Source organism: Stenella coeruleoalba (genome assembly GCF_951394435.1).
Source record: "Stenella coeruleoalba genome assembly, chromosome: 2".
Lineage (NCBI taxonomy): Eukaryota > Metazoa > Chordata > Mammalia > Artiodactyla > Delphinidae > Stenella > Stenella coeruleoalba.
Window position 1 is genome coordinate 129,021,396 of NC_137147.1, and position 23,023 is coordinate 129,044,418.

General features: G+C 39.5%; 1 protein-coding gene across 1 annotated transcript; it reads left to right on the plus strand.

Annotated features, from left to right (window-relative positions):
• The first annotated feature begins 19,040 nt into the window (after positions 1–19,040).
• LOC307183046 (uncharacterized protein) lies at positions 19,041–19,869 on the plus strand. The gene is made up of 2 exons (XM_079914951.1): positions 19,041–19,154; positions 19,318–19,869. The coding sequence occupies exon 2, from the start codon at positions 19,330–19,332 to the stop codon at positions 19,771–19,773; it is 444 nt and encodes a 147-aa protein (XP_079771077.1). The 5' UTR covers positions 19,041–19,154; positions 19,318–19,329; the 3' UTR covers positions 19,774–19,869.
• The last annotated feature ends 3,154 nt before the right edge of the window (positions 19,870–23,023 follow it).

Here is a 23,023-nt window from a genome sequence, read left to right on the forward strand (position 1 = left end):
ATTTTTAACTCTATTTCAAAAGACATTTTACCAGAGGCAGTTCTAGGGATTATTAGATATAGCCTTAATTATCCCAAACTTCTTTAGGTTTGTATCAACCTAATTGTGGTAAAACACAGCATACTCTACTTCATCTCTCTTTGTGCTTTACTGTCATATATATTACAAGTATATATCTTTCATACTCCAAAAGAAAACTTCGGGAAATATCTTCATGGCATTGGGATTTTTCAAACATTTATTTACAAGAGCACAAAACACTTACTATCAAGACAAAATATTGATACATTGTATTACATTAAAATTAATAACTCCTGGTCATTGAAAACATTAAGAAAGTGAGAAATCAAGACATACTGTGACAGACTATAATTATTATACATATACCAAAAAATGTGCAGACTATTTCAAATACTCTTAAAAATCAATAAGAAAAATGTAGATTGCCCAGTAAAAACATCAGAGAAATGGATATTGGAATGGTGGTAAACATATAAAAAAGGGTCAATGCAAATTGTTCTACCATGTAATCACACATTTTCCAAATGGTTAAAATTAAAAAGTCAGAGCTGCTGAGGGTTGGAGTAGAAATGAGGCAACTGACAGATCCATAAATATCTGGTGAGTATTTAAATTGATATACTTACTTTGGAACCTTGTTTAATTACTGAAGATATTTTTACCTTATGGTACAGCAACCCCAGCATATAACCAAAAGAACCAAAATGTTCTGCTAGGTAATATTTCCACTGTGTATTAGAATGTTCATAGAGCACTAGTTTAACTGCCTAAACTGGAGAAAAATTAAATGTTCTTCAATAGTAGAATGATTTAAAAATTTGGTATATCCATAAAAAGGCATGGTACATAACAATGAGATTGAATAAACTACAACGCCATGCAATGACATGTATATATCTCACAAATATAAAGGTGAGTGAAAGGAGCTAGATACAAACACATAATTTGCAATTCCATAATTGTAAAGTTAAAAAATAGTCAAATTCAATCTCTGGTGTTAGAAAACAGGATAGAAATTGAAGAGAATTTTAGTAACTGGAAGAGGGCATGATGGGGCTGATAATTCTCTTTAATTATCTAATTGCATTAAAGTAATTTGACAATTTATCAAGTTATATATTTATTATTTATGCAGTTTTTGATATATGTTATACTTCAATAGAATATTTGCATTAAACACTTGTTGAGGGAATATTGGTTGATAATGTTTCTGCAAAAAGAAGCAAGTAAAATTTTTATAACTTTTCTTACAAAATTACTTTCCGTTTTCTTTAATAAATCATACAATCTAAACACATTGTTTGAACTCAGTATCTGCTGAGGTACATGCACACACACACACACACACACACACACACACACAGTGTTTGAGCCACAACACTTCCTTTATAGGATCAGAAAAGAGGAAATTCTCAGTCATAAAGGTGGGACATGTTAAATGCATGCAAGCATGTAAAGGCCACAGAGCAAGAATCAAAGGAATTAATCGATATTTTGCATCCAGGGAGAAGGAGTTTTTAAAATTTAATAGGAGTAAATACTTGTAAAATATGTCCTAGTGCATTTTTTGGCCCTCTTCCCCACCAGAATATTTTGCCTATTTTTAAAGAAATGGTGAAATGTCATTAGTAAGTAATTGAACTGTCTAACTGATCTCCCTTCAACATCCAGTGTTAACAATCTGAGTCCATGCACTAATATTTTGGAACACTAGGTGTCGCTGTATGTAAAGAAAGAAAAGTCAGCAAGAATTGGAAAGTTTTGACCAACATAATAAAGTTGAGCTAGTTGGCATATATAGAAAGCCAAGACCGTCTGAACTAGATGGCACATTCTTTTCAAGTACTTGTTGATTGATGACACACTGAACCCAAATCTTATCTCAATAATTTCAAAGACTTAAAATCATTTAGAATAATATTTTTTGATGATACTCTGAGATTTCCAGAAATGAATAACAAATGTTAGGTAGAAAGTTACTGATATATTGAAATTTCAATTAGCACATTTCTATATTACTAATGGTTCAAAGAAAAAATGAAGCCCACTGAAAAATTTTCAAATTTTATTTTATTATTTGGCTGCATCAAGCCTTAGTTGCGGCACGTGGGGTCTTCACTGCGGCATGTGACATCTTTCGTTGTGGTGTGTGGGCTCTTCGCTACAGCACAAGGGCTTCTCTTTAGTTGTGGAGCACAGGTTCCAGAGCACATGGGTTCAGTAGTTGTGGCACACAGGCTTAGTTTCCCTGCAGCATGTGGAATCATAGTTCACTGACCAGGGATCAAACCCATGTTCCCTGCATTGGAAGGCAGAATCTTAACCAGTGGACCACCAGGGATCATTTTCACAATTGGTCAAAATAATAAAAATTATTTTGATTTGATTGTTAATAAAAATGTCCTCTTCAAAAGACATTGTATGATGCAGCTAAGGCAATGTTTCTCAATGGGAATTTTATAACTTTAAACGTATACATGAGAAAATGGTAAAGGGAAAATATCTCTTATAAAAATCACCCAATTCAAGAGGTTACCTTAAATAAGACACTAACTGAAAAAGAATCAGAGAGAAAGACATTAATGAAAGAAAAAGAAACCTTCAATAAAGGTTTTTCATTTTTAAAAGTCAGTTGTTATAAAAGGATTAGTATAGATGCCAAATCTCATAAATCTTATCAAGAAAAAGTAGAAAACTCTTAAATGCTTACAATGAGAAATGAATAGAGAGGGCAGACAGCAAAAGCAAGAAGAACTACAATCCTGCAGTCTGTGGATCAAAAACCACATTCACAGAAAGATAGACAAGATGAAAAGGCAGAGGGCTATGTACAAGATGAAGGGACAAGACAAAACCCCAGAAAAACAAATAAATAAAGTGGAGATAGGCAACCTTCCAGAAAATGAATTTAGAATAATAATAGTGAAGATGATCCAGGACCACAGAACAAGAATGGAGGTAAAGATCGAGAAGATGCAAGAAATGTTTAACAAAGACCTAGAAAAATTAAAGAACAAACAAACAGAGATGAACAACACAATAACTGAAATGAAAACTACACTAGAAGAAATCAATGGCAGAATAACTGAAGCAGAAAAACAGATAAGTGACCTGGAAGACAGAAAGGTAGAATTAACTGCTGTGGAACAGAATAAAGAAAAAACAATGAAAAACAATGAAGAGAGCCTAAGAGACCTCATAGACAACATTAAATGCAACAACATTCACATTATAGGAGTCCCAGAAGGAGAAGAGAGAGAAAAAGGACTAGAGAAAATATTTGAAGAGATTATAGTCAAAAACTTCCGGAAAAGGAAATAGCCACCCACGTCCAGGAAGAGGAGTGAATCCCATACATGAAAAACCCAAGGAGAAACACACCAGGACACATAGTAATCAAATTGGCAAAAATTAAAGACAAAGAAAATTTATTGAAAGCAGCAAGGGAAAAATGACAAATAATGTACAAGGGATCTCCCATAAGTTTAACATCTGATTTCTCAGCAGAAACTCTACAAGCCAGAAGGGAGTGGCATGATATTCTTTTTTTTTTACATCTTTATTAGCGTATAATTGCTTTACAATGGTGTGTTAGTTTCTGCCTTATAACAAAGTGAATCAGTTATGCATACACATATGTTCCCATATCTCTTCCCTCTTGTGTCTCCCTCCCTCTCACCCTCTCTATCTCACCCCTCCAGGCAGTCACAAAGCACCGAGCTGATCTCCCTGTGCTATGCAGCTGCTTCCCACCAGCTATCTACCTTACATTTGGTAGTGTATATATGTCCATGCCACTCTCTCACTTTGTCACAGCTTACCCTTCCCCCTCCCCATATCCTCAAGTCCATGCTCTAGTAGGCATGATATTCTTAACGTGATGAAAGGGAAGAACATACAGCCCAGGTTACTCTACCCAGCAAGGATCTCATTCAGATTCAGTGGAGAAATCAAAAGCTTTACAGACAAGCAAAAGCTAAGAGAATTCAGCACCACCAAACCAGCTCTACAACAAATGCTAAAGGAACTTCTCTAAGTGGGAAACACAAGAGAAGAAAAGGACCTACAAAAACAACCCCCAAACAATAAAGAAAATGGTCATAAGAACATACATATCGATAATTACCTTAAATGTTAATGGGTTAAATGCTCTAACCAAAAGACATTGGCTTGCTGAATGGATACAAAAACAAGACCCATATATATGCTGTGTACAAGAGACCCACTTCAGACTTAGGGACACATACAGACTGAAAGTCACGGGATGGAAAAAGATATTCCATGAAAATGGAAATCAAAACAAAGCTGGAGTAGCAATACTCATATCAGAAAAAATAGACTTTAAAATAAAGAATGGTTCAAGAGAAAAGGAAGGAAACTACATAATGATCAAGGAATCAATCCAAGAAGAAGATATAACAGTTATATATGCACCCAACATAGGAGCACCTCAATACATAAGGCAACTGCTAACAGCTATAAAAAAGGAAATCGACAGTAACACAATAATAGTGGGGGACTTTATCACCTCACTTACACCAATGGACATATCATCCAAACAGAACATTAATAAGGAAACACAAGCTTTAAATGACACAATAGACCAGATAAATTTAATTGATATTTATAGGGCATTCCATTCAAAAACAGCAGATTACACTTTCTTCTCAAGTGCACATGGAACATTCTCCAGGATAGATCACATCTTGGGTCACAAATCAAGCCTCAGTAAATTTAAGAAAATTGAAATCATATCAAGCATCTCTTCCAACCACAACGCTATGAGATTAGACGTGAATGACAGGGAGAAAAAAACGTAGAAAACATAAACACAAGGAGGCTAAAAAATATGTTACTAAATATCCAAGAGATCACTGAAGAAATCAAAGAGGAAAACAAAAAATACCTAGAGGCAAATGACAACAAAAACATGATGATCCAAAACATATGGGATGCAGCAAAAGCACTTCTAAGAGGGAAGTTTGCAGTAATACAAGCCTACCTCATGAAACAAGAAAAATCTCAAATAAACAATCTAACCTTACAGCAAAAGGAACTAGAGAAAGAAGAACAAACAAAACCCAAAGTTAGCAGAAGCAAAGAAATCATAAAGATCAGGTCAGAAATAAATGAAATAGAAACAAGGAAAACAATAGCAAAGATCAATAAAACTTAAAGCTGGTTCTTTGAGAAGCTGAACAAAATTGATAAACAATTAGCCAGACTCATCAAGAAAAAGAGGGAGAAGACTCAAATAAATAAAATTAGAAATGAAAAGGAGAAGTTACAACAGACACCACAGAAATACAAAGCATCCTAAGAGACTACTACAAGCAACTCTATGCCAATATAATGGACAACCTGGAAGAAATGTACAAATTCTTAGAAAGATATAACCTCCAAGACTGAACCAGGAAGAAATAGAAAATATGAACAGACCAATCACCAGTAATGAAATTGCAGCTGTCATTAAAAATCTTCCAACAAACAAAAGTCCAGGACTAGATGGCTTCACAGGTGAATTCTATCAAACATTTAGAGAAACACTAACATCCATCCTTCTCAAACTCTTCCAAAAAATTACAGAGGAAGGAACACTCCCAAACTCATTCTATGAGGGCACCATAACCCTGATACTAAAACCAGACAAAGATACTGCAAACAAACAAAATTACAGACCAATATCACTGATGAATATAGATGCAAAAATCCTCAACAAAATACTAGCAAACAGAATCCAACAACACATTAAAAGGATCATACACCATGATCAAGTGGGATTTACCCCAGGGATGCAAGGATTCTTCAATATACACAAATCAATCAATGTGATACACCATATTAACAAATTGAAGAATAATAACCATATGATCATCTCAATAGATGCAGAAAAAGCTTTTGACAAAATTCAACACCCATTATGATAAAAACTCTCCAGAAAGTGGGCATAGAGGGAACTTACCTCAACATAATAAAGGCCATATATGACAAACTCACAGCAAACATCATTCTCAATGGTGAAAACCTGAAAGCATTTCCCCTAAGATCAGGAACAAGACACGGATGTCCACTCTCACCACTCTTATTCAACATAGTTTTGGAACTTTTCAACACAGCAATCAGAGAAGAAAAAGAAATAAAAGGAATACAAATTGGAAAAGAAGAAGTAAAACTGTTACTGTTTGAAGATAACATGATACTATACATAGAGAATCCTAAAAATTCCACCAAAAAACTACTACAGGTAATCAATGAATTTGGTAAAGCTGAAGGATAGAAAATTAATGCACAGAAATCTCCTGCATTCCTATACACTAATGATGAAAAATCTGAAAAAGAATTTAAGGAAACCTCCCCATTTAACATCGCAACAAAAAGAATAAAATACCTAGGAATAAACCTACCTATGGAGAAAAAAGACCTGTATGCAGAAAACTATGACACTGATGAAAGAAATTAAAGATAATACCAATATGACGGTCCGCCTGCCAATGCAGGAGATGTGGGTTCATGCCCCAGTCCGGGAAGATCCCACATGCCACGGTGCAGCTGGTCCCGTGAGCCATTGCCGCTGAGTCTGGGTGTCTGGAGCCTGTGCTCCACAACGGGAGAGGCCACAAAAGCGAGAGGCTCGCGTACCGAAAAAAAAAAAGATAACACCAACAGATGGAGAGATATACCATGTTCTTGGATTGGAAGAATCAATATTGTGAAAATGACTATACTACCCAAAGCAATCTACAGATTCAATGCAATCCCAATCAAATTACCATGGCATTTTTTACAGAAGTAGAACAAAAAAATCTTAAAATTTTCTGGAGACACAAAAGACCCCGAATAGCCGAAGCAGTCTTGAGGGAAAAAAATGGAGCTGGAGGAATCAGACTCCCTGACTTCAGATTATAGTACAAAGCTACAGTAATTAAGACAATACGGTACTGGCACAAAAACAGAAACATAGATCAATGGAACAAGATAGAAAGCCCAGAGACAAACCCACGCACCTGTGGTCAACTAATCTATGACAAAAGAGCCAAGGATATACAATGGAGAAAAGACAGTCTCTTCAATAAGTGGTGCTGGGAAAACTGGACAGCTACATGTAAAAGAATGAAATTAGAACACTCCCTAACACCATACACAAAAATAAACTCAAAATGGATTCGAGACATAAATGTGAGACCAGACACTATAAAACTCTTAGAGGAAAACATAGGAAGAACACTCTTTGACATAAATCATAGTAAGGTCTTTTTTGATCCACCTCCTAGAGTAATGGAAATAAAAACAAAAATAAACAAATGGAACCTAATGAAGCTTCAAAGCTTTTGCACAGCAAAGGAAACCATAAAGAAGACGAAAAGACAACCCTCAGAATGATAGAAAATATTTGCAAATGAATCAATGGACAAAGGATTAATCTCCAAAATATATAAAGAGCACATGCAGGTCAATATTAAAGAAACAAATAACCCAATCCAAAAATAGGCCAAAGATCTAAATAGACATTTCTCCATAGAAGGCATACAGATGGCCAAGAAGCACATGAAAAGCTGCTCAACATCGCTAATTATTAGAGAAATGCCAATCAAAACTACAATGAGGTATCACCTCACACTAGTTAGAATGGGCATCATCACAAATTCTACAAACAATGAATGCTGGAGGGGGTGTGGAGAAAAGGGAACCCTCTTGCACTGTTGGTGGGAATGTAAATTGATACAGCCACTATGGAGAACACTATAGAGGTACCTTAAAAAAACTAAAAATAGAATTACCATATGATCCAGCAATCCCACTACTGGGCATATACCTGAAGAAAACCATAATTCAAAAAGACACATGCACCCCAATGTCCATTGAAACACTATTTACAATAGTCAGGTCATGGAAGCAACCTAAATGCCCATTGACAGATGAATGGATAAAGAAATTGTGGTACATATATACAATGGAATATTACTCAGCCATAAATAGAACGAAATTTGGTCATTTGTTGAGACATTGATGGATCTAGAGACTCTCATACAGAGTGAAGTAAGTCAGAAAGAGAAAAACAAATATTGTATATTAACGGATGTATGTGGAACCTAGAAAAATGGTACAGTTGAACCGGTTTGCAGGGCAGAATTTGAGACACAGATGTAGAGAACAAATGTATGGACACCAAGGGGGGAAAGCCATGGGGGTTGGGGATAGTGGTGTGATGAATTGGGCAATTGGGATTGACGTGTATACACTGATGTGTATAAAATTGATGACTAATAAGAACCTGCTGTATAAAATATAAAATTCAAAAATTAAAAATAGAAATAAATGAATAGCTAGTACCACTAGAGTTCATACAATCATTGAAAAGTCATGATGGCTGAAAGAGATGGCAGAGTCGGAGATAACAGTTTTTTCCCCCACAAAAAGCAACAGTTAACTGCCCATGAATAAACATAGCCCTGGGATGGCTCAAGAGTTCAGTTAAGAACCTTAAGTAACATGGTGGAGCAAAAAAGGGAGAATAAACACATATAAAGTGTTGGTGGGAGATTTATACAGATGAGACATCTGGAGATAGCTAGGAACAAGGAAGGGTTGGGTTATCAGGATCAGCCACACAGAGGGTGCCCAGTGGTCTGCTCTGTGGAGTCCCTTGCAACTGTGATACACAGTACCTCAGCCCCCCAGCCCCCATGACAGCCACTGACCCTGCAGATTTTACAAAGGACTCCATAGTTTTCATCTGTGCAGACCCCAGTGCCTCACTCCACAGAGGAAACAGGCAGCTCCCACCACTGAGGTAAGTAAAATCCTTCACTGCCACAGAGCATCTAGGGACAAGAAGCTGTGTGCAGCTCTCCAAACACATAAGAAGGAGCTTCTCTGATGTCACCCAAGGACCAGCACCACCAACCCTCCAACCCCATGCACACCCTGAGCCCCCAAACCGTGGCTGCTCCATGTACTCTTGAATTCCAGACCCTGGCTCTTTGGTCATTCTAGACATGCCCACACTCCAGATCCTAGCTCCATGGCTGCTCCACGAGCACCTACACCACAACCAAAGAAGCCACCACTCTAGTGAGAGCATACATGCCCCAAACCCTAGAGTCACAGTCATTCTGCACAAGTCCATATCCTAGACCCTGGCTCCATGGCTCTGTGAGTGCTGACACTTAGGGCATTGGAGCTACCATGGCAGCAAGTGCACCCATGCCCTGGACCCTGGAACCACTCTACATCTGTGTGTGCCTGCCTCACAAGTACCTGAAACTCTCACACAATTACCAACACAGCAGCTGAGGCACAGGTGCCACTGTTTCCCCAAACTGTAGAGTGGTGGTGTCTCTATGTGCACCTGAGCTTTGGATATTGGTTTTGTGGCCACTCCATGGGCACTTGGACATCAGATAGCAGTACCACCATGAGCACACCTGCAAGTCAGACCTGACATCAAGAGGGTTCAGTTTGGTTACAACTTCCCCTTTGGGGAAAAAAAAGAGAGATCAGGAGTACAACCACAGCCTTCACCACTGCAGACACCCACAGCCTTGGTTGTTGAGCACCCCTTCATTCTTTGTCCACATTGACCTTAGCTGATGGAGCTGCATGGAGACTATGCCTCTGCACTCTCCCTGGAGCCAGAGCCACACACCCAGCCTGGGTCCTTACACCCACCTGTAGGTGAAGGTCTCTTCCCACTGAAATCAATCTATAAAGTCTAGAAAAGATGACTCCTCCAACAAATGTGCAAACATCAGTACAATGTACGAGAACCATGAAAGATCAATGAAGCATAACACCACCCAAGAACACAGTAGTTTTCTAGTAACTAACCAGAAAGAAATGAAGATCGATGGGATTAGTGGGAAACAATTCAGGGGGCCAATATATTCACTATGGGCATACCAGAAGGAACAGAAATCTTATTTAAAGAAATAATAGCTGAAACTTCCCAAATCTGGGGAGAGTTATGGACATCCAGGTCCTTGAAGCTTAAAGGTCCTCAAACAGTTTCAAAGCCAATGAGGTCTTCACAAGGGACACATTATAATCAAACTATCAAAACTCAAAGACATAGAGAGAATTTTGAAAGCAGCAAGAGACTTGTCACATACATACATACCTCATTTTATTGTGCTTTGCTTTATTGAGCTTTGTAAATATTGAGTTATTTATAAATTGAAGGTTTGTGACAACCCTGTGTCAATCAAGTCTATTGGCATCATTTTTCCAACATTTGCTCACTTCATGTCTCTGTGTCACATTTTGGCAATTCTTGCAATAGTTCAAACTTTTTCATTATTGTTATATTTGTTATGGCGATCCATGATCAGCAAACTTTTAAAAAAATTTATTGAAGTATATTTGATTTACAATGTTGTGTTAATTTCTGCTTTACAGAACAGTGACTCCATTATATATATATTATCTTTCATATTCTTTTCCATTATGGTTTATCACAGAATATTGAATATAGTTCCCTGTGCTATACAGTAAGACCTTGTTGTTTATCCATCCTACATATAATAATTTGCATGTGTTAATCCCAAACTCTCAATCCATAATCACCCTCCCCCTTGACAACCACAAGTATGTTCTCTATGTCTGTGAGTCTGTTTCATAGATAGGTTCATTTGTGTCATATTTTAGATTCCACATATAAGTGATATCATGTGATATTTGCCTTTCTCTGTCTGACTTACTTCACTTAGTGTCATAATCTCTAGGTCCCTCCAGTTTGCCACAAATGGCATTATTTCATTCTTTTTTATGGTTAATATTCCATTGTATATATACCACATCTTCTTTATGTGATCAGTGATCTTTGATGTTACTACTGTGACTCGCTGAAGGCTAAGATGATAGTTAGCACTTTTTAGTAATAAATTTTAATTAAAGTATGTACTTTTGTTTAGAAATAATGCTATTGTGCACTTAATAGACTACAGTATATTTCAAACATAACTTTTATATGTACTAGGAAACCAAAAAAATTGTGTGACTCACTTTATTACAATATCCACTTTATTGAGGTAGTCCAGAACCAAATCTGTAATATCTCCAAGGTATGCCTGTCCAAGAGAACTCCCATAAGGTTGTCAGTATATTTCTCAGCAGAAACCTTGCAGGTCAGGAGAAAATGAGATTATATATTCAAAGCGTTGAAAGAAAAAAACCTCAAACCAAGAATACTTCACCCCACAAACTGTCCTTCAGAAAAGAAGGTGAAATAAGACACTTCCAGGCAACCAAAAGCTGAGAGGAGTTTATCACCTTTAGATCTGCATTACAAGAAATACTAAAGGGAGTTCTTAAGGATGAAATGAAAGACGCTAATAAGTAACATCAAAACTAATGAAAATAAAAACTCACTGGTAAACTTTAGTATATAGACAAATTCACAATACTCTAATATTGTAATTGTGGTCGGTAAAATCACATTTAACTCTAGTACAGAAGCTAAAAGACAAAAGTATTAAAAATAACTATGGCTATAATAATTTGTTAATAGACATACAATATAAAAATGTAAATTGTGATATCAAAAACATAAGATGGGGGGATTAAAAGGATAAAGTTTTTTGGTATGCATTTGAAATTATGTTGTAATCAAATTAAAACCAGGGCTAGAAAAACATTAAAGTGGTAAAGATAAATTTTAATAATAATAATAAATTAAATTAAAAAAAACCTGTTGCCCTAGGACTAGAGAGAGACTCCAGTACATAACTGGGGTCAATTCTGAATACAACCAAAACAAGTGGGGACTATAGCCAAGAAACAAGTTGAGGGGACATTGGTGGATGTAAAATCACAAACAGGAGACATCAAGTCTGGGGAGATTCTGGCTGAGCTGACTTAACAGGATCCTTATTAGAAAAACACCAGCGTGATCAGATATCATGTAGGGGAATAGGGGAATGAGGAATTTGATCAGATATCAAGGGTAGGGAATTCTCCTTAAAATGACTTAACTGGACTCTTGCTGAAACTGGATGGGACTTGTTGGGAAGAGGGTTCAGGGGAGGCTGACTAAACTGGTCAAGAAAAAACTCTTTGTCATTCTTCCCTCTTATTCAAAAGAAGAGGCATTCTTCTTTCTTCTGAACAACGTAAGTCCATTTCTCATTTGGTTGCTTTTGTTCTTACAGAACCAGATGAAACATCTGTTGAGACTTGGTGATGGTTACCATTTTCTGTACTGTGTGACTTACAAGACATTTAATGAGTGGGATAGCCATTTAATGAGTGGGATAGAAATAAAGATTAGAGGCTGAATCAATCTGTATTCCCACATTTGTAGAGCTTCAGGGATACGTCAGAAGAAGTCCCCGGACACTTTGACCTTTCTGGTTGTGTCAGTACAAGGGCAGTGATGCCATGGATTTCTTCATTTGCCTCTCAAAACTTCCTGGTTATGGCAAAGATGTCAGACAAGTTGCCTGGGTCAAAGGTGCCTCCTTCTGTAGCCAAAACAACGTGCTGGACATCTTGTACTTGATGATCATAGATTCAAGCCACTGGTGATGCTGTCCAAGGAAAAGGTAATTTGCTTCAGCAATGAGTAAATGATTTTGTGCAAGCCAGTTAGGAGATGGATTTTTAGGGATGGTACCCAAAAGGTGGCAAAACTTTCCCCAAGAGCAGTGAATCCCGTTCTTTAGCTGTTTTCCCCCACATACATTGCCTCCCCAGTAATCAAGACCATCTACAGGGGACCTGTGATATACTTGATACTTCCTTTGCTCCTACAGTGAGAGTAAGGTGAACCAGAAGGAGAGGGTGATTGTTTTAGAGATAGTCCAAGAAGGGAGGAAAATTGTGGGGAGCTGAGTGGAGAAAGGGATTAGTAAGATTGGCAAAGTAGTATGATCCAGTCCAGTTGACCCATAACAGCCAATAAGCTTGGGTTCCACAGACAAAATTAAAATCATTGGGAGTTAGCCAAGCATCATAGATATAGTTATCTGATAGCTAAGGGTGACCACACAATGCAGATTGTGAGGGTGGAGAAAGGATTTGTCAGAGATGGTCTACATGTGGTTGGGTTGTGCCCAAGAGACTTGGCTGGGAGGGGCAGTGGGGACATTTCCATTCATATGAGGGATATCCAGGGAACACATAGCAGCTTGGGGATTTTATGCTGGAATTAGTGAAAGCTAGGTAAGTGTCAAGACAAATGTCCTTCTGCAGAAAGGGGCTGGTGGTAAAATTACTATGGAAACAGATATGACCCTTGCAAGGATAGACTGGTGTAAGTACAGTAGTTTTCTAAAGATGGGTAATTGTCTGGTTTAAGACAGTGGAGAAAAAAGGAGGAAGGGTTATAGCAAAATAGGTGTCCTGATTGATCAAGGGGATCTGGGAAATTCCGGAGGAAAGGAAAGGGAAGAAAAGGCACACAGCACTGACAGTATGTGGTGTTACAGGAAATGGTGATCAGTTTGACCCTCGCTTATCAAGGATCTGTGGGTGAAATGGCCTTACTGAGAATAGGGGGAAAAGGGGGAGTAGGAACTCATAGAGTTAGGAATGAAAAATGAAGGTGAAAACTAATATCAGGTGAGGAAAATCATAGTGAAGGTGAGGAGTTATTGTGGCAAGGTTCTCTAGGCAGATGCTAAGGATAAAAATTCAGGGGATAAAAATCATTAAGGGAATCAGATGGGTCTTTTTGCATCATCCTGGGTGGACACTGAGTACCTTGTGACATCATTGACTTGTTCAGATATTCTTGGGGCAGCTGCCGGCTTCTGGAGGCTCTTGACAGAACTCCAGAGTTTGAGGTCTTCAGTTGGAATACTCCAGTTTGAACAGCTCTTCTATTTCTTTACTTGTGAAACATGAACCCAGGGTTGAGCACCCTGTAATTTGACAGCAGTGCCCACAATGAATAAAACTGTATAAGATCTGGGTTCAAGATAAGTTCTGATGGTAGTGTTTCCAGAAAACCAGACTGCCTACTTGTAAATCATGTAAGCGTTGTTCAGGAACTTCTAAAGGGAAGGCAGGGTTGGCTTGGTGATTATAGGGTTGAGTATATTTTATTAACCCTTGGCAGTATCTAAGGATGTCAGATTAAATTAAGTTAGAATGTTCCACTAGCCAGGATGAATAAGGTATCCTCATGAGGCAAGAAGGTCAGGGTGGGGCCGAAGGACAGCCTCTTCATGCATAGACATTAGTCAGAAGGCAAAGCCACCTCTTTGTTTTGCACTTAATGAGGCCATGACACATGGAGGAATGGCATCTAAAACAAATTTTATAGCACCTGAGCAAAATACTCTACATGAAAACCGTCGAACATGCATAAATAAAAATGCAGAGGTTTCTGATGATTGTGTGAAAGAGAAAGCAACCCACCACAGCCTCCTCATTCTTGTTGGTGGGAGGATTTCCCAGCCTGACACGTGGACAGAGGGGGTCTCAAGTCGTCCTCTAGTAACCTTGGCTACATTGTAATACCATAATATCATTAGCATTGCAGTTTTACCTTCCACCCCTGTGAGTTTCACTTAGGTATTCACAGGAAAGATTAAAAAAGGTGCCTGATGGAAGCCCACCTAAGGAACTTCAACCGGCATAATCATAGGAGAGGGAAAAGGAGAGTCACCCTCATCTACACCCTGGAAGATTAGCCCCATATTAACAACCTAAACTGCCCCTATAGTGTGCTCCTCACTCGCAAGGATCTCACACTCTTCTTCTCCGAGCGTGTAAATTTGCTTCTGCCCTAAATAAACTGCTTCTTTGTGTGCTCTCCCACACGAACTGTGCATCTTATAAACTCTGCCTGCTTTACAATCTTGCTCTCTTTGTGGAATTCATTCTTCAAAGAAGACAAAGACTGAGGTCATCTCATCTGCAGAAATCACTCATTGTCTTTCCATGATAATTTAAGAGGGTAGCTCATGTGGAGATAGGGAAGCAGTTCTGAGATTCGTAAGAGCAACAGGCAGCTCTCATGACCAACTCTCAAGTAGTTTATCTGCTTTGGTCTTGAGGATGCCATTGACTTTCTATGGTGCCTGATGACTGAGGATGGTAAGAGCAGTGGACTCTTCAATTTCCTGGATGATTTTATCCTCTGTCACTAAAGATGGTACAGTGAATACCTCAAGTGGGGAAGATTCATTCCAGGAAAATGTTGGCAACAGATGTTGCTGAGGCATTTTGTCAGGAGAAAGCCTTCAACCATTTAGAAAGCATACAGTTTAGAGTGAGGACCTATTGGTAGCCTTGTGCTATTGGTAAGTGGATAAAATCTCTTTGCCAATAAGGAAGGATCCTGGGGAGAAGCTTCCCCTCACTGCCCCACCTTTACAGCTTTTCCATGGTTATGTTTCTGGCAGATGAGACAAGTGGCAACTGCTTGGTCCAAATAAAAGCTTAAAAAAAGTCCAAACTTTTGTTTGTCTGATTTCCATGGTGAGTCATGTTGTGTAAATCATATACAATGATTCAAGATATAGACTTAGGAGCTACCAAGTAGCTGTCTCTGTGAGACCAGAGTTCATCTAAGTGGATTGAACATCCAGCTTTTTCCCACCCAATTACTTCTGAGTCAGATGCTGCTATTCGGGCCCCATGGATCTCTTTTATGATTTCCTTAGGAGTCATCCTAAAGAAGTTATCTCTCTCAGTGGAGGGTGAACAATCCTACCAGGATCTAGGGCCTTGAAGTGGGACCTAGTGGTATAGTCCCAAGGGTTGGGTATCTCTGGGATTTCTTGGGTGATTAGGGAAGAGGCTACTAATTTAACATATTTATCAGCCAATCTATTTGCCCAGGACTTGTTTGAATTTTCTGTGCTGTGTCCCTCAGTTTATCAATAGTGATTTCCTAGGGTAATAGCAATACCTCTAGAAGATCTGCTCTTTGGGATCCATTATTTTTAAAAATATTATTTAATGGAAGTATAGTTGATTTACAATGTTGTGTTAATTTCTGCTGTGCAGCAAAGTGACTCAGTTTTATATATATATATATATATATATATATATATATATATATATATATATCTCCATTCTTTTTCATATTCTTTTCCATTATGGTTTATCACAGGGTATTGAATATAGTTCCCTGTGCTATACAGTAGGACCTTGTTGTTTATCCATTTCTATATATAATAGTTTGCATCTGATAGTCCCAAACTCCCAATCCATCCTTCCCCCACCACCTCTCTCCACTGGCAACAACAAGTCTGTTCTCTATATCTGTGAATCTGTTTATGTTTTGTAGATAAGTTCGTTTGTGTCATATTTTAGATTCCACATATTAGTGATATCATATGGTATCTGTCTTTCTCTTTCTGACTTACTTCACTTGGTATGATAATCTCTAGTTGCATACATGTTGCTGGAAATGGCATTATTTCATTCTTTTTTATTCCATTGTGTATATGTACCACGTCTTCTTTATCCATTCATCTGTCAATGGACATTTAGATTGTTTCCATGTCTTGGCTATCGTGACTAGTTCTGCTATGAACAAAGGGGTGCATGTAACTTTTTGAATTATAGTTTTGTCCAGATACATGTCCAGGAGTGGGATTGCAGGATCATATGGAAACTCTATTTTTAGTTTTCTGAGGAACTTCCATACTGTTTTCCACAGTGGCTGCACCAATTTACTTTTTTGGGAGTCCATTTTTAACTGGAGTATCAGCCACTGCCATGAATCCTCTGTTTCTATAACATAAAATCATGTGATACCTCAAAGGCATGGTAGTTGTCAGTATAAATGTTAACCTTCAATCTCTCTCCTCTTATGCTAGCCCAAATACTCAGCTATGTAGGCTGATTTAACATTTGGTAGAGGTTTATATTGATCAGTGATGACATATCTATCGTGGAAGGCCCCATCCGCCTTCCAGAAGTAGGAGCCATCAAAATAGAATGAGGTCAATTTGGGGGAGGGAGTTTCATGACAAACCTCATCTAGGACAAGATAATAATCTAGTGTTAATGAAACAATCATGGGGCATCCGATTAGTAGGTAAAGGAAACAAGCGGTCAGTATAAAGATTTGACAGCAATTATGTGGTGAAGTGAGGGAGAATAGTGAGATCTCATAAGATGTAAGTCGAGACACAGAAAAGTGCTGTGTGTTTTCCATAAGTTATAGGATTGCCCAGCATAGGAAACATGCATGTCAAGTAGATGACCTAATACCAAATCAGAGGTAACCTGGAAAAATTTGGTGGTTGCAGCCACAGCTTGAAGACAAGAAGTGTGTGCTCTAGCTATTGCATCTAACTGATGAAATAAAATTTATATTTTAAGGCAGGACAAGAAAAAATTAAACATAAAATTATCTCTCTGTGTTTGTTTGGGCTTCCTCTGAACATCCCTAATGTGCAGTGTGCATCTGAATTACCCATTAACCAGAACTTTTCAAAGATGGGAGTGCCTGCTTAACCATAAAGATCAATATTTTTTCTTCTGACACTAGCAATGTAACCTCTTAAAAGAATAGTGTTCTTTCCCAGCTATTTAGGGGGTCATGGTGACTTGCTACTTCCTTTGTATGTGCTTACTTGGACTATGTATCCTTGGTGACCTTTATATAAAATATCAGTATGTCATTTTGATGTACGATTCTTTGTCTCAAAAATGTATATGACTGTTCCTTCGACTTTTAACAGGCAGAACAGTTCTTAGAGCTTTCTGAGAATCTGCTTCCTGAGAATAATCTTCAGTTTGGCTCAAATAAAATTCTTTTTTTTTCTTCTTAACATGATTGTTGATTGAATTTTCATTGGCATAACCAATCTGTAATGTCCAAGAGGACTTTTGTGTCTATTATGTTATTGGGATAACACTCCATGGGCACTCCTTGTTCACAAACAAGGAAAAAGGAGGGAGTAACTGAGGAGTCCAAGAATTGGAAGTGAAAGTAAACAGTCCTTATGACTCTCAAAAGTATCTTTGGATCAGGAGTCTGAGACTTCTGGATCTTGGAATGACTCCCTAGTCATGGCATAGAGGAGTGAGGCAATCATATATAAATCAGATACTCACATTCTATAATATCCTGCAATACCAACAAAATCCTCCCTAAGTGGATGGTTGTTTTGTTTCAGGAAGAGGAACATAGTGAATAGTAGAGGCTCAGTCATGGAGTTAGTTTTACCTGCAGCTGAAATATGACTCAGATATTGGACACAAAGAGAGCATAGTTGAATTTCATCTCTAGCTACCACGTGGCCCTTTCTTGCTAATTCCATAAGAAGATATTTGGTGTGCAAAATGGAGTTGTCATCACTGTCAGAATATAGAAGAAGGTCATCTGCATATTATTTTAAAATGGAGTCTCCTGGGACTTTTATGTCCTTCAAATTGGCATTTAGGCTGCTCAAAAAGTAGGTAGGAGACTCAATAAATCCTTGGGGTATAAGAGTTCAGGAACATATTATTGGTTATCCCAGGTAAGGCAAACAATTATTGAGATTTCCTTTTTTTTTTCACGTGTAGTAAAAAGACTTTATTAAGAAGGCTTTGAAGTCAAAAAATAAAACTCTTGATACAAGTTTCTGAACCCTTAGGTCAGCTCAGCAAATATATAATCAGCAATTTAGCTGTGTAAGACTAAAGGTCCATTACTTTATTTAAAATAAAGTATATTTTAGTTTTCTTAAAATTTATTCCATAAAGTACATATTTCCCTATAAATTCCCTACATATACACAAGAGGTAAAAGTTTTAAAAAAACAAAAAAATTAAAAAACGGTCAACAGAAACCACAGCAGAAAGGGATTAATAATTTAAAAAAAAAAAAAGAAAGAAAGTTCTGGACGCCCCCTCCCGCCGCCCCCCTCCAGCCTGCGCGCGGCTTACATACTAAAGGGTAACCAGTTAGCCCCAAAAAGGGAGTCATCCTCCTGGAAGTTTCTGCAGAGGTTGAGGCCCTGGGAAAACAAACACTGTCAAATCGATATCAGCTACGTACAAAAGGACAACCAGGAGAGTTGTAAAAATCGTGTTGGTTTTTTTTTTCCTTAAAAAGATCACCCTGGGGGGGGGGGTGTCTTAAATAAAAAGTGCAAGCCCGCCTTTTCTCTCTGGTTTACTTTAACCTGTCGACTCAATACTGTCATTTGTTAAGAACTGAGGTGTCGCTGGGCCGCCGGGTCGCCGTCTCCACGCTTGGGACCGGAGTTAAAGCTTGTCTGTAAACACTGGCCAGCCCGCCGCTCCCCCCGCCCGCCCTCTCCGCTTCCTCCCCACCCGGCCCTGAGCACCCACCCCGCATCCATGGACCGCCCTGGGGGCCACGGGCGCGGCGAGGTGACCGGCTAGGAAAAGATATGAATGGCCTGGGTGGCAGGTGTGCGGCAGGCCGGGCACTCGGGCTCGCTCTTGCCGCAGATGCGGACGGCGCAGTCCACGCAGAAGAGGCTGTGGCCGCAGGGCACCAGCGCGGCCATCACCTCGCCCTCAGCACACACAACGCACTCCCGCGCCAGGGCAGCGGAGGCGGGGTCGTTGGGGGCCGGGGCCGCCTGGGGCTTGCGGTTGCTCTCCGAGGCGCTGGAGTCCAGCGTGGAGCACGAGGAGGCTGAGGAGCTGCTGGACAGCGAGGTGGCCGTGGAGAAGCTGGTGCTGCTCGAGAAGGATGCCAGGGAGCCCTGCGGGGGCCGCCAGGGCAGGGCGCCCACCGGGTCGGGCGCAGCGCGGCGGGCCAGCGGGAGTCCAGGCTCAGGCAAGGTGGTACACAAATCAATGACTGTGAAATACTGGATAAAGGAATGGTAGACAGGAAAGTGTTAGGATTAAACACCAAGGGAAATCTGAGTTTGAATATTTTTGTTGATAGATCTTAGTATCTAAATATCCTTTCCTGTTTGGCTTTTTGACAGCAAAAATGAGAGTATTGCATGGTCTAGAAGTGGAGACTAGACGTTTTTGTCTAATAAAGTTTGGATGGTTGGGCAGAACACTTCAAGTACTTCTGGCTTTAAATGATATTGGGGAATTTTGAGAAGGAACATGAAAGGATCTATTTCTACCTCGTGGGGTTCTGCATTCTGTCTGTGCCCAACACCAGTAGAGTTTTTTCCCATAAAGAAGAGGGAATTTGGTCTAATATAGCTTTGCATGTTCAATGAAATAAGTGTTAAGTTGAAGCAGGGAAAGGAACTCGGCAAAGTCAGACAAAGCTGTTAGGGGACATAGGCTTGAAGGGGGGAGGAGTCAGGGACCTGTAGGAGTCCTTTGGGGCACAATGAATTTTTTAACCAAATTCATGCAAAGACCTCTTGCTAAACAGTTTTACTGGGATGGCAGAACCAAGAAGGAAGTGTTGTTGAGCTTTAAGAGGTGCCATAGAAATAGTTAAGGGTTGAGATAGAGGCAAATCATGAGGTAAATTACAAAACCCACTACTGGTAAGGTTTGGTGACTCAGAGGAAAGGGGACAGGAAAGGAGGTGGTGTTAAGGGTCGAATGTGTTGCCCCTGTATCAGTGAATAATGTGGTGGGGCACCCTTCAACTTGTACGCTTATCTCCTGTTGTGAATTCAGTGACAGTTGAGGACATTCAACATCTATTTCCCTGGAGGAGAGTCAATACTTTTGCGATGAAGAGGAGTCTCAGGCTTTTCCCCTCCTCTTGAGGTCTGAGCCAGTGTCCTTTTTTTCTGACAATTTCTGCAAGTGTCCTGATCAATGAAAGACCATGAACTTGGGGTTTGCTGTAGATTAGATTTTCAGGTCTTTCTGTTTTAATTGCAATGTTATAACCTTGCACTGTGTATTTTCCAAATTTTTTGGAAATAATGGTGAACTTCATATTGGTGGGCTAATGAAGGGAGTTCAGACATGTTTGCATTTTGCCAATTAATATTATTTCTCTGTGACAGAGCTCCAGTCTGAGACTATTTGCAAAGCTGTGGCCAGAGCAGAGGCTGTTTAGGAAGTGATTCCCGTGTCCAAATGCTCTTTCCTTGTTTTCTCTAATCAGGGGTAATGGCCAGTTTCACCTATTTGTTGTTTACAATTTTGGATACAAGACCAATCAGTTTTGGTGGGACCGACTTGAGAGATGGCACCTAGTAATTTTTTATCTTTCTTCCCTCAGCTTCCATTGGGAATCAGGGGTAGTCTGAGACCTTTGAAGGTCTCCAGAAATGTTCCATTTGACCTTTTCGAACCAAAAGAAGGCATCTCCAGGGCCAACTGATAGGTGACCCAACAACCCCGAATTGTCTAATAAACCTTTGCCTTTCCTTTTGGGGGTCAGAAGAGTCCTTGGTGATGGCATGCAATTCAAACTGATGGTAAGGTTTGAATGTTATCTCTTCTGTTGGCCTTGTTTGAGGATGAGTACCGGCCATTCCCTGGGCTTCATCTGTAAGAAATGGTCTGTTGAACCTTTCATTCTGGGAGAAAATAATATAAAGAAGAGCTTGAAGGGGAATATAGCGGTGCAGCAGAAAGTTCTAGGGGGCTTACTAGTTCAGAAAACTTTAAGAAACTTTTTAATGTGGTTTGAATTATTCAGCTGCCTTTTGGTTTCTTCATATCAAGCAAAATAAGTGGACCATTGTGCATCTGATATCTTTGTTTCTTTTTGTTCTAGGACACCCCTTAGGTGGATTAGCCTGGTATATCCCTGGAGCCTCAGAGTGGTCACGGAAGCTCAAGAGAGTTTTTAATTAATTAGTTTATTTACTTATTGTTGGCTGTGTTGGGTCTTTGTTGCTGAACGCAGGCTTTCTCTAGTTGCAGCCAGCAGGGGCTACTCTTTGTTGCGGTGCTTGCGCTTCTCACTGTAGTGGCTTCTCTTGTTGCAGAGCACGGACTCTAGGTGTGCGGGTTTCAATAGTTGTGGCTCACGGGCTCTAGGGCGCAGGCTCAGTAGTTGTGGCGCATGGGTTTAGTTGCTCTGCGGCATATGGGATCTTCCCAGACCAGGGATCAAACCCTTGTCCCCTGCATTGGCAGGTGGCTTCTTAACCACTGTGCCACCAGGGAAGTCCAAGCTCAAGAGAGTTTTTAATTAGGAGGTTTAATGAAGGGGTTTGGAAGTGTGGTGAAAGGAGCACTTGAAGGCTGATGCTTAGTCTTCCATATTTTCGTGATGCCATATCCCTCCCTGGACCTTAGTCTCATTTATAACATGGGGACCATAATACCCACCTACAAGGACTGAGTTCACCTCTAGAACTTAACTACCTGCCACTCCAATAGGAAGCAACAGGTCTCCAGAAAGGGATTTTTACCCATATATTCTCCAACTGAGATCACCTGTGCAGATATGGTCACACCTATGATGGTGGGGATTGTCAGGTGGGTCCATGAGTTCAGGTAGGACAGCTGTGCAGCACTAGTTACTTGTCCTGAGTGAGAATAGGGATGTGGGCACTTCTGTAGCAGGTTCTAAGTAAAAATGGGAGAGGGGACCATAAAGGATAGCAATGCCTCTCTCTCAGCACTGTCAGTTATCTCTTCCAGGGGTCTCTGGCTTCCTCCTTTGGATAGTGGTTTTTAATTCCAATTTAAAGTCTGTTCATTGAGTTCCTATTATGTGGTATGCCCTGTGCAAGTGAAATGGAGCAGAACCCTATGGTCCTTCCCCCCTATATGCTCTGCTTGCCTTTTGTCTGTAGAAAAACTTTAGCCAAAGAATAAGTTTAATCAGAGAAGTGAGAAAATGAGGAAGCAAAGAAAAACAAACAGGACAAAATAATGAGAGTTTAGTCATTAAGTAAAGTCAAGGACATTTAATTCCTCCTGAAGGGCTACAGATGATATTCTGACCCATAGACTTTGAGCTGTCTTGTAGATCCTGAAACCTCCACCAAGTAGAAGAAGTTAACTATGTGATGACCAGATCATAGCCATGACATAAGCTGCCACAATTCCAAGAACTGGTCTCAAAGAAATTGGAACAAATCGACCCTGGAACTAAAGATTAACTGTACTCAAAACAATCAAGATGATGCTGATCAGACCACTTCATGACCAGTTTCAAGATGACTGTCAGAGCTGACTGTGCTGTTTC

What these genes read in the sequence shown, in the direction of transcription:
- LOC307183046 (XM_079914951.1), top strand. Translation starts at nt 19,330, where the DNA reads ATGGCCTGGGTGGCAGGTGTGCGGCAGGCCGGGCACTCGGGCTCGCTC.